General features: G+C 39.7%; 1 protein-coding gene across 1 annotated transcript in view; it reads right to left on the bottom strand.

The window, feature by feature from the left end:
* Positions 1-3,744: 3,744 nt before the first annotated feature.
* Positions 3,745-12,451, bottom strand: part of LEO1 (LEO1 homolog, Paf1/RNA polymerase II complex component) — a 48,234-nt gene continuing 39,527 nt past the window's right edge. The window contains exon 12 of the mRNA XM_059913294.1: positions 3,745-3,928. Coding sequence (XP_059769277.1) covers positions 3,824-3,928 — 105 coding nt within the window. The 3' untranslated portion in view covers positions 3,745-3,823. The remainder of the gene's footprint in view (positions 3,929-12,451) is intronic.

The following is a 12,451-nucleotide window of genomic DNA, read 5'->3' as shown; positions in this document are numbered from 1 at the left end:
TTCACTCCTGGGTATATATCTGAAAGAAACAAAAACCCTAATTCAAAGAGATATGTGCACCCCAATGTTCATAGCAGCAATATCTACAATAGCCAAGATATGGAAGCAACCTGTCCATCAACAGATGAATGGATAAAGAAGATGTGGTATGTATGTACAATGAAATACTACTCAGCCATAAAAAAAGAATGAAATTCTGCCATTTGCAACAACATGGATGGACCTTCACGGTATTATGCTTAGTGAAATGTCAGAGAAAGACAAATACTGTATGTTATCACTTATATGTGGAATCTGAAAAATAAAACAAACCAGTGAATATAACAAAACAAACAGACTCACAGATATAGAGAACAAACTAGTGCTTACCAGTGGTGAGAGGGAAGGGGGAAGGGACAAAATAGAGGAAGGAGATTAAGAGGTACAAAGTACTGTGTATAAAATAAATAAGCCACAAGGATATATTGTATAGCACAGGGAATATAGCCAATATTTTATAACTTTAAACAGAATATAATTTATAAGAATATTTGAATTACTATTTTGTACACCTGAAACTAATATAATATTGTAAATCAACTATATGTCAATTAAAAAAAATTTTTTTCCCTCAGATATAGGAAGGCAGACTGCTTCTCACAGACAAGGCAGGCTCAGAGGGACTAGAAAATTTGTTTTTCAGCTTTATCTGAATCCAAACAGAAATCCCCATTCCTAGTTTCTTTCTCAATCAATACTCTTTCACATGAGAGACTTGAAGAGGCTGTGAATTCAGTTGATGTTGTAGTTCTGCAACCACACAATTACATGCGTTTGATTTTTCAGCTACCTCAGCCCTCTGACTACAAGATATGAGATTCCTTTAGGGCTGTCACAAGTGCTCCCTGGTTCTCTGACCATGACTTGAGCCGAACGTTTAAAGACCTAAGCTTCTGTGAAGTTAAGTCATAAAGAGAAAGACAAATACCACATCCCTTATATGTGGACTCTAAAATACAACACAAAGGAAGCTATCTACAAGACAGAAACAGACTCACAGACATAGAGGACAGACTTGTGGTTACCAAGGGGGAGGGGGTGTGGGGGGAGAAGGAATGGGAGTTTGGGATTAGTGGATGCAAACTATTATATAGAGAACAGATAAACGACAAGGCCCTCCTGTATAGCACAGGGAACAATATTCAGTATCCTGTGACAAACCCTAATGGAAGAGAATATGAAAAAGAATATATAACTGAATCACTTTGCTGTACAGCAGAAATTAACACAACATTGTAAATCAACTCTACTTCAATAAAATTTACAAACAAACCAAAACTAACCTAAGCTTGTCGACTTTCTGTAAGTGTTCCAGGGCACTCGGAAGCATCCATCCCACACCACAGTCCTTAGGCATCAGGACTGCCTAACAAGTGTAGCAGCCACTTGAGCCCTCAATCACAGGGGATAATCTGGTTCATCATGATGCCGAGGCACCACCAGCATCCTGTTTCCCATCGGTGAGGCGCTCAGACCCAAACCAATCTACACATCTCATCTTTGAGGATTTGCTTCCTGGACTACTCAGTCAGGTCCAAGTTGGGCAACAGAAAACATACCAGTTGTCTACACAGATAGATCTTAATATTTTTTAAAAATTGTAATTAGGTTTAAAGTTGTTGATTTGGTTACAAAAAGTACAAAGAGAACTCCCTAAGGGATCACAGAATTAGCAACTTCAGAGAGCAACTTCCACCCCTAGAGATGAGGGAACAAAGGGGAAAGTTAAAATTATTATTAAACTTACAAACTTACAGACAGGGCCCCTCGGAGCTGAAACTCATACCTGAGGAAGAGAAGTGTCCAGCTGGTACTGACATCTCTTGGGAGTACAATGAAGCTGTCTCTTCAAGTCTTGGTAAAACTGCAAACCGGACTGAGCTGCTGTGGGAAGAGACTACTGCTGCTGCTGCGCCCCCTTAGAAAGACTGCAGGTCAACAGGAAGCCCCCAGAAAAGTTCCATAAACAAACAGGAAGGAGCAATCTTTTCTTTGTTATCCAGGCTCCCGGTTTTCTCTGGCGCCCCCTAACAGGGGGCAGCTGGCAAAGCTGAAATGTGCTTGCACAGCCTTGGCCCTGCATAGCCAAGCTCTGTAGAGAAGGGCAGGTTTGGAGAAAACAGACAAGAGCTCAATCACTGTCACATATGTGTCTGCTAGTGAAAAAACAAAAACAATGTTGCCTTGGAAAGGAAAGAGTCAAAATGAAGGCTCTCAAGAGCCAGGCATCGGGGTTTCAACTTGATTAACCAAGAAATAGCAAGGGACTGAAGGTTTCTGACTTTAGGAGAGTGACACAGTGGTGAGTTAGGACCTTATTCTCTTTCAGTGTCACTCCTCTATAACCAGGCTTCAGGATAAGCCTCCCACAAGCCACCACTCCTAGATTGTATTTACAGCCCTAGTCCGTTCACAAGGGAAAGATCAGTCTGTGTAGAAGAGCACCGCAGAAAAGACAAATACATACCTTAAATATGGATTTCAAATATATCTGCTAATTCTTTGCCATTTCTACCATCGAGAGGAGTCAAATTTCCCTCCCTTTGCATATGAGCTCACATCAGTGACTCACTTCTACTGAACAGAACGTGGTGGATTTTGAAAAAAGGTAATACAGCTCTCTTAGGGTACTCACCGTTGGAACCCAGCCACAACGCTGTGAGAAAGCAGGGCCACAACTAGGATGCAACACGTGAGATACTCACTTTGGTGAAAAATATAAGTGGTGCCAGAAACTCAGTGATCAAGATAAATAATATTGCAATACATTTTAAACTCCATGCAAAAAACTCCCATAAACAAAACATCAAAATTTCAAATAAAGAGACGATCCATCCAGTTCTGTACTTGTGCCACTCTTCTCACTTGCCTTACCCTAATCCCAGCCCTGTTAGATCATCTTTATTTGAATTTTTGACATTTTGTTCATCATATTTTTTCATTATTTTTTTTAAATGTTGTATTACAGTGTTATTAAACTTGATTACTGTAGTGGGCTGAATAGGGACCCTTCAAAATTCATATCTACCCAGAACCTCAGAATGTGACTTTATTTGGCAATAGGATCTTTGCAGATGTAATTAGTTAAGATGAGGTCACACTGGATTAGGGTTGACCCTAAACCCATTGATGGGTGTCCTGAAAGGAGAGTGGGATCTGGAGACACAGAGAGACACAGAGCGGAGACACAGAAAGACACAGAGCAGACACACAGGGAAACAAGCCATGTGAGGACAGAGGCAGAGATTGGAGTTATGCTGCTACAAGCCAAGGATTACTGGGAGCCTCCAGAAGCTAGGACAATGCAGGGAAGGAGTCTTCCCTTTAGAGGGAGCACGGCTCTGCCGACACCTTTATTTAGGATTTCTAGGCTTCAGAACTGTGAGAGAATGTGTTTCTGTGGTATTAAGTCACCCAGTTTGTGGTACTTTGCTACAGCAGACCTAGCAAACAAATACAATTACGGAGGCTTTTTTGTGCCCCTTTTAAAACTCTGCACCCCAGAAGAATGCCTCACTCGCTTCACCTGGCCCTTGCCAGGCTTCTTTGTGGGACCTGGGAGGAATTCACTAAAACCTAAGACTTAGTGTAAAGCATTAACAAAATCAGCCTGCTTTGGGAGGGGTCAATTTCTTGAACAGAGACCTGCTTTTTAAATTTTTTTATTACAATTAAAATTACTCAAAAGCAAATCAATTTATTTCGGTCAAAATAACTCATGTTTACATCATATTTATAAAACAAACTGTACAATAAAATACATAAAGTTTTCACATTTTCTACTTCAATCATCATCTTCTTCCTCTTCATCACTGATCACGTACTTCTTGTGCTTTTTATTTGCTTTATCGTCATCTTCTGCTTTTCTCTTTCCAGAAGGCTCACCTTCCTAAACAGATAAAAATTTAAAAAATCTAAAAGTTCACAGAGAATATTTCTAGAAAGGTTTATCAAAAGTAGCTCTGAGCTGAATAACCCTCTGAAAACCCAAAAATAACATAACTTTTAATAAGAACATTTACCAGCTGAATAAAACCAGTGGTTAAGGTCATGGCCAGTTTCCAAATCTACAAGTACTAGAGGCATTCAAAATGACTACGGAGTAATAACAAAACTAACCCTAAAACCCAACTTCAGGCCCATGAGGGCGAGCTAAGCAATTGTGACCCAGTCTCACAGGGGGAAGAAGCTGTTGTACATGGAGAAGAGCTGCAGGAAAGTGGAAACGGGCTTTGCCCTGGGAAGAGTTAGGGCTCTCCCAAAGAAGTCAGCCTATATAACCACTTGTTCTGCTGACTATTTTGACCAAAATTAGGTATTTACTTAAACTTTTTTCTCCACTTGCTGAGCATTTCACTTCTTCGTTATCTAAAAAGCATTCTAAAGACTGTCAATTTTTAAAAATAACCATTTCTTGTTTTGGATGTACTAAAAACTCAAATAAAGATTTTTTTTAATATTTGAAAAAAATTTTTGAAGAAATTAAAGGCCTTCATACACAAGTTTCCACTGCTTAAAGTCATGTAGTATAATGTTCTAATAGAAACAAAAAATTCGGGAAGTTTTCTAAAAACACTTTTTACAGATAGAATTTGAACAGATCAACATTAAATAATATCAAAAATTGATTAAAATGGAATGATACTAAATATGATACTCCAGGATTGCCTTAACAAGACTCCTCACCAAAAACAAAACAGGGTGAACAAAGTTTAAAGGTTGAAGTTGGGGAAGGCCAAGCATCTTACTACCCTGTCCAGAGAATGCTTCTGGATGTAGCATACAAGCTGGCATAGCCACTTTTTCTGATGTCTGGTCCTCTGAGGAGCAAAATACAAATACTATCTCACACTTGTTTCCTGCCTTATTATCCCGAATGCATCCCACAGACCTGAAGTCATAGGAGAATTCAAAGGGGTAAGTTATGGATCCACAGGAAGAGATCCAGAAGTCCTCCTGCACGTACTTCCCAGCTGGCAGCAATAAAGTTACCCCAACAGCAAGCCTGGAGGATGGATCCTGCCCCCAGGCTGTGACAAGCCTCCTTTCTACTTCCCAGCCTTGAGCAAACCTAGACACTTCTCTCCCAACCCCACACTGGCAAAGGCAAGAAGCACATTCACTACTACCACCACTTTTCATTTATTTTCAGCTGATGAATCTTATCTTAAACTCTTTACATGCCAGCCTGGTTTGTGGCAACCTTCCCCAAGTAAACTTCAGTGTGTACGGTCTCTTCAGCTCTAAAATTCTTTAATGGGTTTAAATTTGAGTGAATAAAAGAATAACTGGCATGGTACGTCTAAAAGGTGGTACAGCCTGTCCTAAAGGATCCTAGACAGGGCCAAGCAGCTGGGAAGTCAGGAGCCAGGTCAAAGCTCTCCCAAAGAAGTCTAATCGGCACCGGTTCTAATCCACTGTCTCAGGTAAGACGCTCTGGAATTCTGCTTTGAAAATCCTTCCAAGACCGGCTTCCCCGGCGGCTACAGACAAGCACAGTAAAGCCCAGCAAAGGCATGCAGGCCTGCTACTCCCAGGACTTAGAAAGTTGAGTGGCAACCTTCAGGAGACCTCATTTTGTGAAACCAGGTGTGTGGGATTCTCCCTTACCGAACTTGGCTGGAATAAATCCCTGTGCCATGTAAATGCAACAAATGACGAAAATACTCGTATTAGATGAACACAAAGCTTCCTAATACAGCCATGAATGCAGGTCCCTAAAGACACAGGAACAGGCAGCCCACAGTTATGGAGGAGTTGTCTTCCAACAATTTTACTTTTTAGACTGATTGTAAAACTCACATTATAAACCAGCTCTCAGAGTTTATGTAACCCAAAATATACCTAAGAATATATACAAATAAGGGTGTCTTAAAGTATACGTGACCAACACCAAGAGTGTCAAGGCTTCCAGGGAAACACATTCAGAATCCCAACCACACTGGAGGGGAAGCTGGGACTACCCTGGTTCCAAGTTGCTGATGGCTCCATAAACAGAGGGGCCTCTAACAGGTAAGGCAGGGCAGACAAGGGGGAAATGGAGGCTCCACGAGGCAGAGCTGGGGGAGGAAAGAGACACATGGGGAGGAACCAGACCACCAGCACCACATTCTAGGCAGTCCTTGGCAGGTCGTCTCTTTCCTCCAAGAAAGCTGAGGCCTGGCAGTGATGCGCTTCCTTCCCATTGTCTGCATGTTCCTTTCCACGGGAGTCTTTCCCTTTTCCACAGTTTCTCCTACTACCCATCTTTCCACTTTTGTTGTAATTTAGGTTTTCTAAAGTCTTCCCTGCTTACAAAAATAAGGGAGGATAAAAAGTTCTGTTTCTCTCCTTCTTTGTAACTTAGACCCTGTTGGGGAAGGGAAGCTAGCATTCACCCACTTTCATATCTGTTATTTACTATAATACAACTTTACGAGGCAGCGAGCATAAATCCCACAGAACAGATGAGGAAACAGACTTGGAAATGTGAGATGACTTGCTCAAGGCCATACAAGTAGTATAAAATAGCCCAAGATTCAGTAATCCAGTTCATTCTAATCCAGACCAATGCCCTTTCCCCATATCAAGGAATGCTCTGGTGACAACGGTGGTTCTCTGGGGTGGGGACTTAGGGTCTGAAAACTTGCTTTATCTCAGAGGAATAACTAGGCTCATGGCGTGTGGGTAGGGTTTAGTGTGCAAATAAGGAGAGGGACCTAGAGCAGGTCTGACCCCTTTCCTCCTCTCTCCCACTGTGACCCATGCCAGGACTTGAACTGGGGCAATAAGGGGAGGCAGAGGCAGGGGTTGGGAGGTCCAGGCAGAAGTAAAGTCTCTGTTGTCAGGAAAGGGAAGGGAGGGGTACAGAAAGACTTAACAGCGAGTATTTGGGTGCGGAAGGTAGAGGGTAGCTCCTATAACAGACAGCTAGGAGGCATTCGCAAGAGACTTTTTTTTTTTTTAAGAGACATTTTTTAAGTCAGAGAGTTACAGGTTTGCAATTGCCCAGACTAGAAGAAGACTATTTGATGGATCACATTTAGAAATCTCATTTCTGAGAATACTAGAAATAAACAGAAGTCCCATGGCACTTTTCAATTTTTATTCACAGTTTCTGCTTGCCAAAAAATAAAACGGCATCTGCTTAGATGAGGATTCCTGTTTGCCAACAGTTCAACACACTATAAATGCATGATTAAGATGTTTCCTATCTAATTTAAAACAAGTATGTTGCAGAATAATTTAACAATTTTTGTCTAGCTATCTTCCATAGCATGCCACTTTCAAGAAAGACTGGGAAATATTAAGTGTTGTAATTAACAATAACGCAAGAACAAAATTCTGTTTCACATGAGAAAAGAGCTCACAGAAGCTCACAGTTCACAGGCTAAAATGATCAAAATACATTAAAATCATGAATAACAGAAACACAACAATGTTCCCACAATATGGCAGAACAATCCTTTGAATAACCCTCCCATTGAAAATTAATGATGATGAAAAACTATAAACAAACCAAAGTGATGGCAAGAAAATAACGTGTAATCAGAGAACAAAAATTAAGCAAAAGCAAGAACCCACAGAGAAAAGCACAGCACAAAAGCAGGCTTTCTCCTTGAAGACATTTACCAAACTGTGTGAACATGAGCTTTGGTTTTATGCCTTGCAGGGTGCTGAGGACAGGAGACAAAGGCCAAGTGGAGCAGATTAATAGCAGACCCCAAAGGACTGTATCTTTAGTGTTCAGGTGAACTAGAAATAAACCCAGGCCGATTTCTCTGAGGCAGGGGTCAGCAAACCTTTTTGGTAAAGGGCCTGAGAATAAATGTCTTAGGCTTTACAAGACATATGTATGGTTTCTGTTGCAACTAATCAACTCTGTCACTATAGAAGGAAAACATCCACAGACAAATACATAAACGAATAACCATGGGTGGATTCCTAGAAAACTTTATTTGAAAAAACAGGTGGCAGGCCAGATTAGGTCAGTGGGATGTAATTTGCCAACCCCTGTTCTAAATGCCTGCAAGGATAATTTCTAATCTCTAACATTAAAACTAATTAACAGGGGATTAAAACAAAAAATTAAAAATTTCTAGGAAAATTCATAACCACAAGTCAGAACCCATCCTTCCAGTAAAACTAAGAAAACCTTATTCCAAGAATATAATTTAAAGTGGTCCCAAGGTACCTGGCAGAAGCAAATATATACCATCTTTGGAGGAATCCATCAATCTAGGCCACAAAAATTCCCATTGACCTGAGCTAAGTAAATCAATCATTTAATTGCAGAACACATGGAGAAATAAGTCATCATGAAAAAGAGCCAGCAGAAGTAATTGGCAGTAAAATCACACATGTAAAGATTTTAGACATTGGAATTATCAGACATAAAAGACCATACATGTAGGTTTAAAATATTTAAAGACATTAAAAGGAGAAACTGAAAAATATAATTTAGGAGCAAAATTTTTAAAAATGACCAATTAGAAAAAGAAACTAAACCTCTAGAGATAAAAAACTGAAACAAAGTAAAAATTAAGTGCAAGAGATTAACAATGTATTAGACAGCTAAAGAAAGAACCACTGAACTAGAAGGCTCTGAAGAACTGTCCTAGAATGTAGAGAGATAAAGACATGGAAAATATGAAAGACAGACTGAGGATTTGTCATGGAGGATAAAGTAAGAAGGAATAACATGCATCTAATCAGAGTTTCATGAAGAAAGGAGAGACAGAATGGTACAGAAGTAATATCTGAAGAATTAATGGCTGAGAAATTTTCAGAATTGATGAAAGATACCAATCTACAGATTCAGAAAATCTAACAAATCCCAATAAGGAAAATAAAAAGAAATACAAAGTAAGATACCATAGCAAAATTCAAGAACAGCAAAGATAACAATAATCTAAAAAGACTTAAATAGGGACTTCCCTGGTGGTGCAGTGGTTAAGAATCTGCCTGCCAATGCAGGGGACACAGGTTCGAGCCCTGGCCCGGGAAGATCCCACATGCTGCGGAGCAACTAAGCCCTTGTGCCACAACTACTGAGCCTGTGCTCTAAAGCCCATGAGCCACAACTACTGAAGCCAGCACACCTAGAGCCCGTGCTCCGCAACAAGAGAAGCCACCACAATAAGCCCACGCACCGCAATGAAGAAAAGACCCTGCTCGCCGGAACTAGAGAAAGCCCGCGCACAGCAACAAAGACCCAACACAGCCAAAAATAAATAAATTAATTAATTTAAAAAAAAAATAAATAAAAAGACAAATAAAATAAGTAGGCCATGGGGATGTGATGTACAGCATAGTGACTACAGTTAATAATACTGTATTGTGGGCTTCCCTGGTGGCACAGTGGTTAAGAATCCGCCTGCCAATGCAGGGGACACAGGTTCGAGCCCTGGTCCGGGAAGATCCCACATGCCACAGAGCAACTAAGCCCATGCGCCACAACTACTGAGCCTGCGCTCTAGAGCCTGCAAGCCACAACTACTGAGCCCACGTGCCACAACTACTGAAGCCCGCCTGCCTAGAGGCTGTGCTCCGCAACAAGAGAAGCCACTGCAATGAGAAGCCCATGCACCGCAACAAAAAGTAGCCCCCGCTCGCCACTACTAGAGAAAGCCCACGTGCAGCAACAAAGACCCAACGCAGCCAAAAATAATAAATAAATAAATAAATACTGTATTGTACAATTTAAAGTTGTTAAGAGCATAGATCTTAAAAGTTCTAATCACAAGAAAAAAACATATAACCATAACTAAACATATAACTATTGTGGTGTGATCATTTTGCAATATATACATATATCGATCAAATCTTTATGTTGTATACCTGAAACTAATATAATGTTATATAATGTTACATGTCAATTATATTTTGAAAAAAGACTTAACATTTCTCAGCACCTGTACTCTTATAATTTGAAGAGGATACTGTCAAAAACGTAAGTTAAAATTCCTTTGAAAATTTATTATTTCAATAATAGATGGAGAACAGTCAGCTCTACCCACCACCAGAGCCTCCCATCAAGCCTCTTAGATAGCCTCAACCACCAGAGGGCAGACAACAGAAGCAAGAAAAACTATAATCCTGCAGCCTGTGGACCAAAAACCACAGTTACAGAAAGATAGAGAAGATGAAAAGGCAGAGGGCTATGTACCAGATGAAGGAACAAGAAAAAACCCCAGAAAAACAACTAAATGAAGTGGAGATAGGCAACCTTCCAGAAAAAGAATTCAGAATAATGATAGTGAAGATGATCCAGGACCTTGGAATAAGAATGGAGGCAAAGATTGAGAAGATGCAAGAAATGATTAACAAAGACCTAGAAGAATTAAAGAACAAACAAACAGAGATGACCAATACAATAACTGAAATGAAAACTACACTAGAAGGAATCAATAGCAGAATAACTGAGGCAGAAGAACGGATAAGTGACCTGGAAGACAGAATGATGGAATTCACTGCTGCGGAACAGACTAAAGAAAAAAGAATGAAAAGAAATGAAGACAGCCTAAGAGACCTCTGGGATAACATTAAACGCAACAACATTCGCATTATAGGGGTCCCAGAAGGAGAAGAGAGAGAGAAAGGACCAGAGAAAATATTTGAAGAGATTATAGTCGAAAACTTCCCTAACATGGGAAAGGAAATAGCCACCCAAGTCCAGGAAGCGCAGAGAGTCCCATACAGGATAAACCCAAGGAGAAACACGCCGAGACACATAGTAATCAAAGTGGCAAAAATTAAAGACAAAGAAAAATTATTGAAAGCAGCAAGGGAAAAACGACAAATAACATACAAGGGAACTCCCATAAGGTTAACAGCTGATTTCTCAGCAGAAACTCTGCAAGCCAGAAGGGAGTGGCATGATATACTTAAAGTGATGAAAGGGAAGAACCTACAACCAAGATTACTCTACCCGGCAAGGATCTCATTTAGATTTGATGGAGAAATCAAAAGCTTTACAGACAAGCAAAAGCTAAGAGAATTCAGCACCACCAAACCAGCTCTACAACAAATGCTAAAGGAACTTCTCTAAGTGGGAAACACAAGAGAAGAAAAGGACCTACAAAAACAAACACAAAACAATTAAGAAAATGGTCATAGGAACATACATATCGATAATTACCTTAAACGTGAATGGATTAAATGCCCCAACCAAAAGACATAGACTGGCTGAATGGATACAAAAACAAGACCCATATATATGCTGTCTACAAGAGACCCACTTTAGACCTAGGGACACATACAGACTGATAGTGATGGGATGGAAAAAGATATTCCATGCAAATGGAAATCAAAAGAAAGCTGGAGTAGCTATACTCATATCAGATAAAATAGACTTTAAATTAAAGAATGTTACAAGAGACAAGGAAGGACACTACATAATGATCCAGGGATCAATCCAAGAAGAAGATATAACAATTATAAATATATATGCACCCAACATAGGAGCACCTCAATACATAAGGCAACTGCTAACAGCTATAAAAGAGGAAATCGACAGTAACACAATAATAGTGGGGGACTTTAACACCTCACTTACACCAATGGACAGATCATCCAAAATGAAAATAAATAAGGAAACAGAAGCTTTAAATGACACAATAGACCAGATAGATTTAATTGATATATATCGGACATTCCATCCAAAAACAGCAGATTACACGTTCTTCTCAAGTGCGCACGGAACATTCTCCAAGATAGATCACATCTTGGGTCACAAATCAAGCCTCAGTAAATTTAAGAAAATTGAAATCATATCAAGCATCTTTTCTGACCACAACGCTATGAGATTAGAAATGAATTACAGGGAAAAAAACGTAAAAAGGACAAACACATGGAGGCTAAACAATACGTTACTAAATAACCAAGAGATCACTGAAGAAATCAAAGAGGAAATCAAAAAATACCTAGAGACAAATGACAATGAAAACACGACGACCCAAAACCTATGGGATGCAGCAAAAGCAGTTCTAAGAGGGAAGTTTATAGCTATACAAGCCTACCTAAAGAAACAAGAAAAAGCTCAAGTAAACAATCTAACCTTACACTTAAAGAAACTAGAGAAAGAAGAACAAACAAAACCCAAAGTTAGCAGAAGGAAAGAAATCATAAAGATCAGAGCAGAAATAAATGAAATAGAAACAAAGAAAAAAAAAAAAAAATAATAATAGATGGAAATTTATTTTCTTGAATTACTCAATACTATTTCAAATATGAGTTCATCTAAATAAAAAGAACACAGATTTTTCTACCATAAGAATTATATCTGTAATTTAAAAAATATATTGACTGGGATGCCTGACAAATGGACCCCGGGTCGAGAGCAGAGGCCGAATCACAGGCCATGAGAACTCCAAGCAGAAAGCGAGCCGGCGGTCTGGGCGCATGATCTCTTCTGCCAACTGCTCCTTCATAG

The sequence above is a fragment of the Balaenoptera ricei genome, chromosome 2 (genome assembly GCF_028023285.1).
Source record: "Balaenoptera ricei isolate mBalRic1 chromosome 2, mBalRic1.hap2, whole genome shotgun sequence".
In the NCBI taxonomy this organism is placed as follows: Eukaryota; Metazoa; Chordata; class Mammalia; order Artiodactyla; family Balaenopteridae; genus Balaenoptera; species Balaenoptera ricei.
This window is presented reverse-complemented; position numbering and strand designations above follow the sequence as displayed.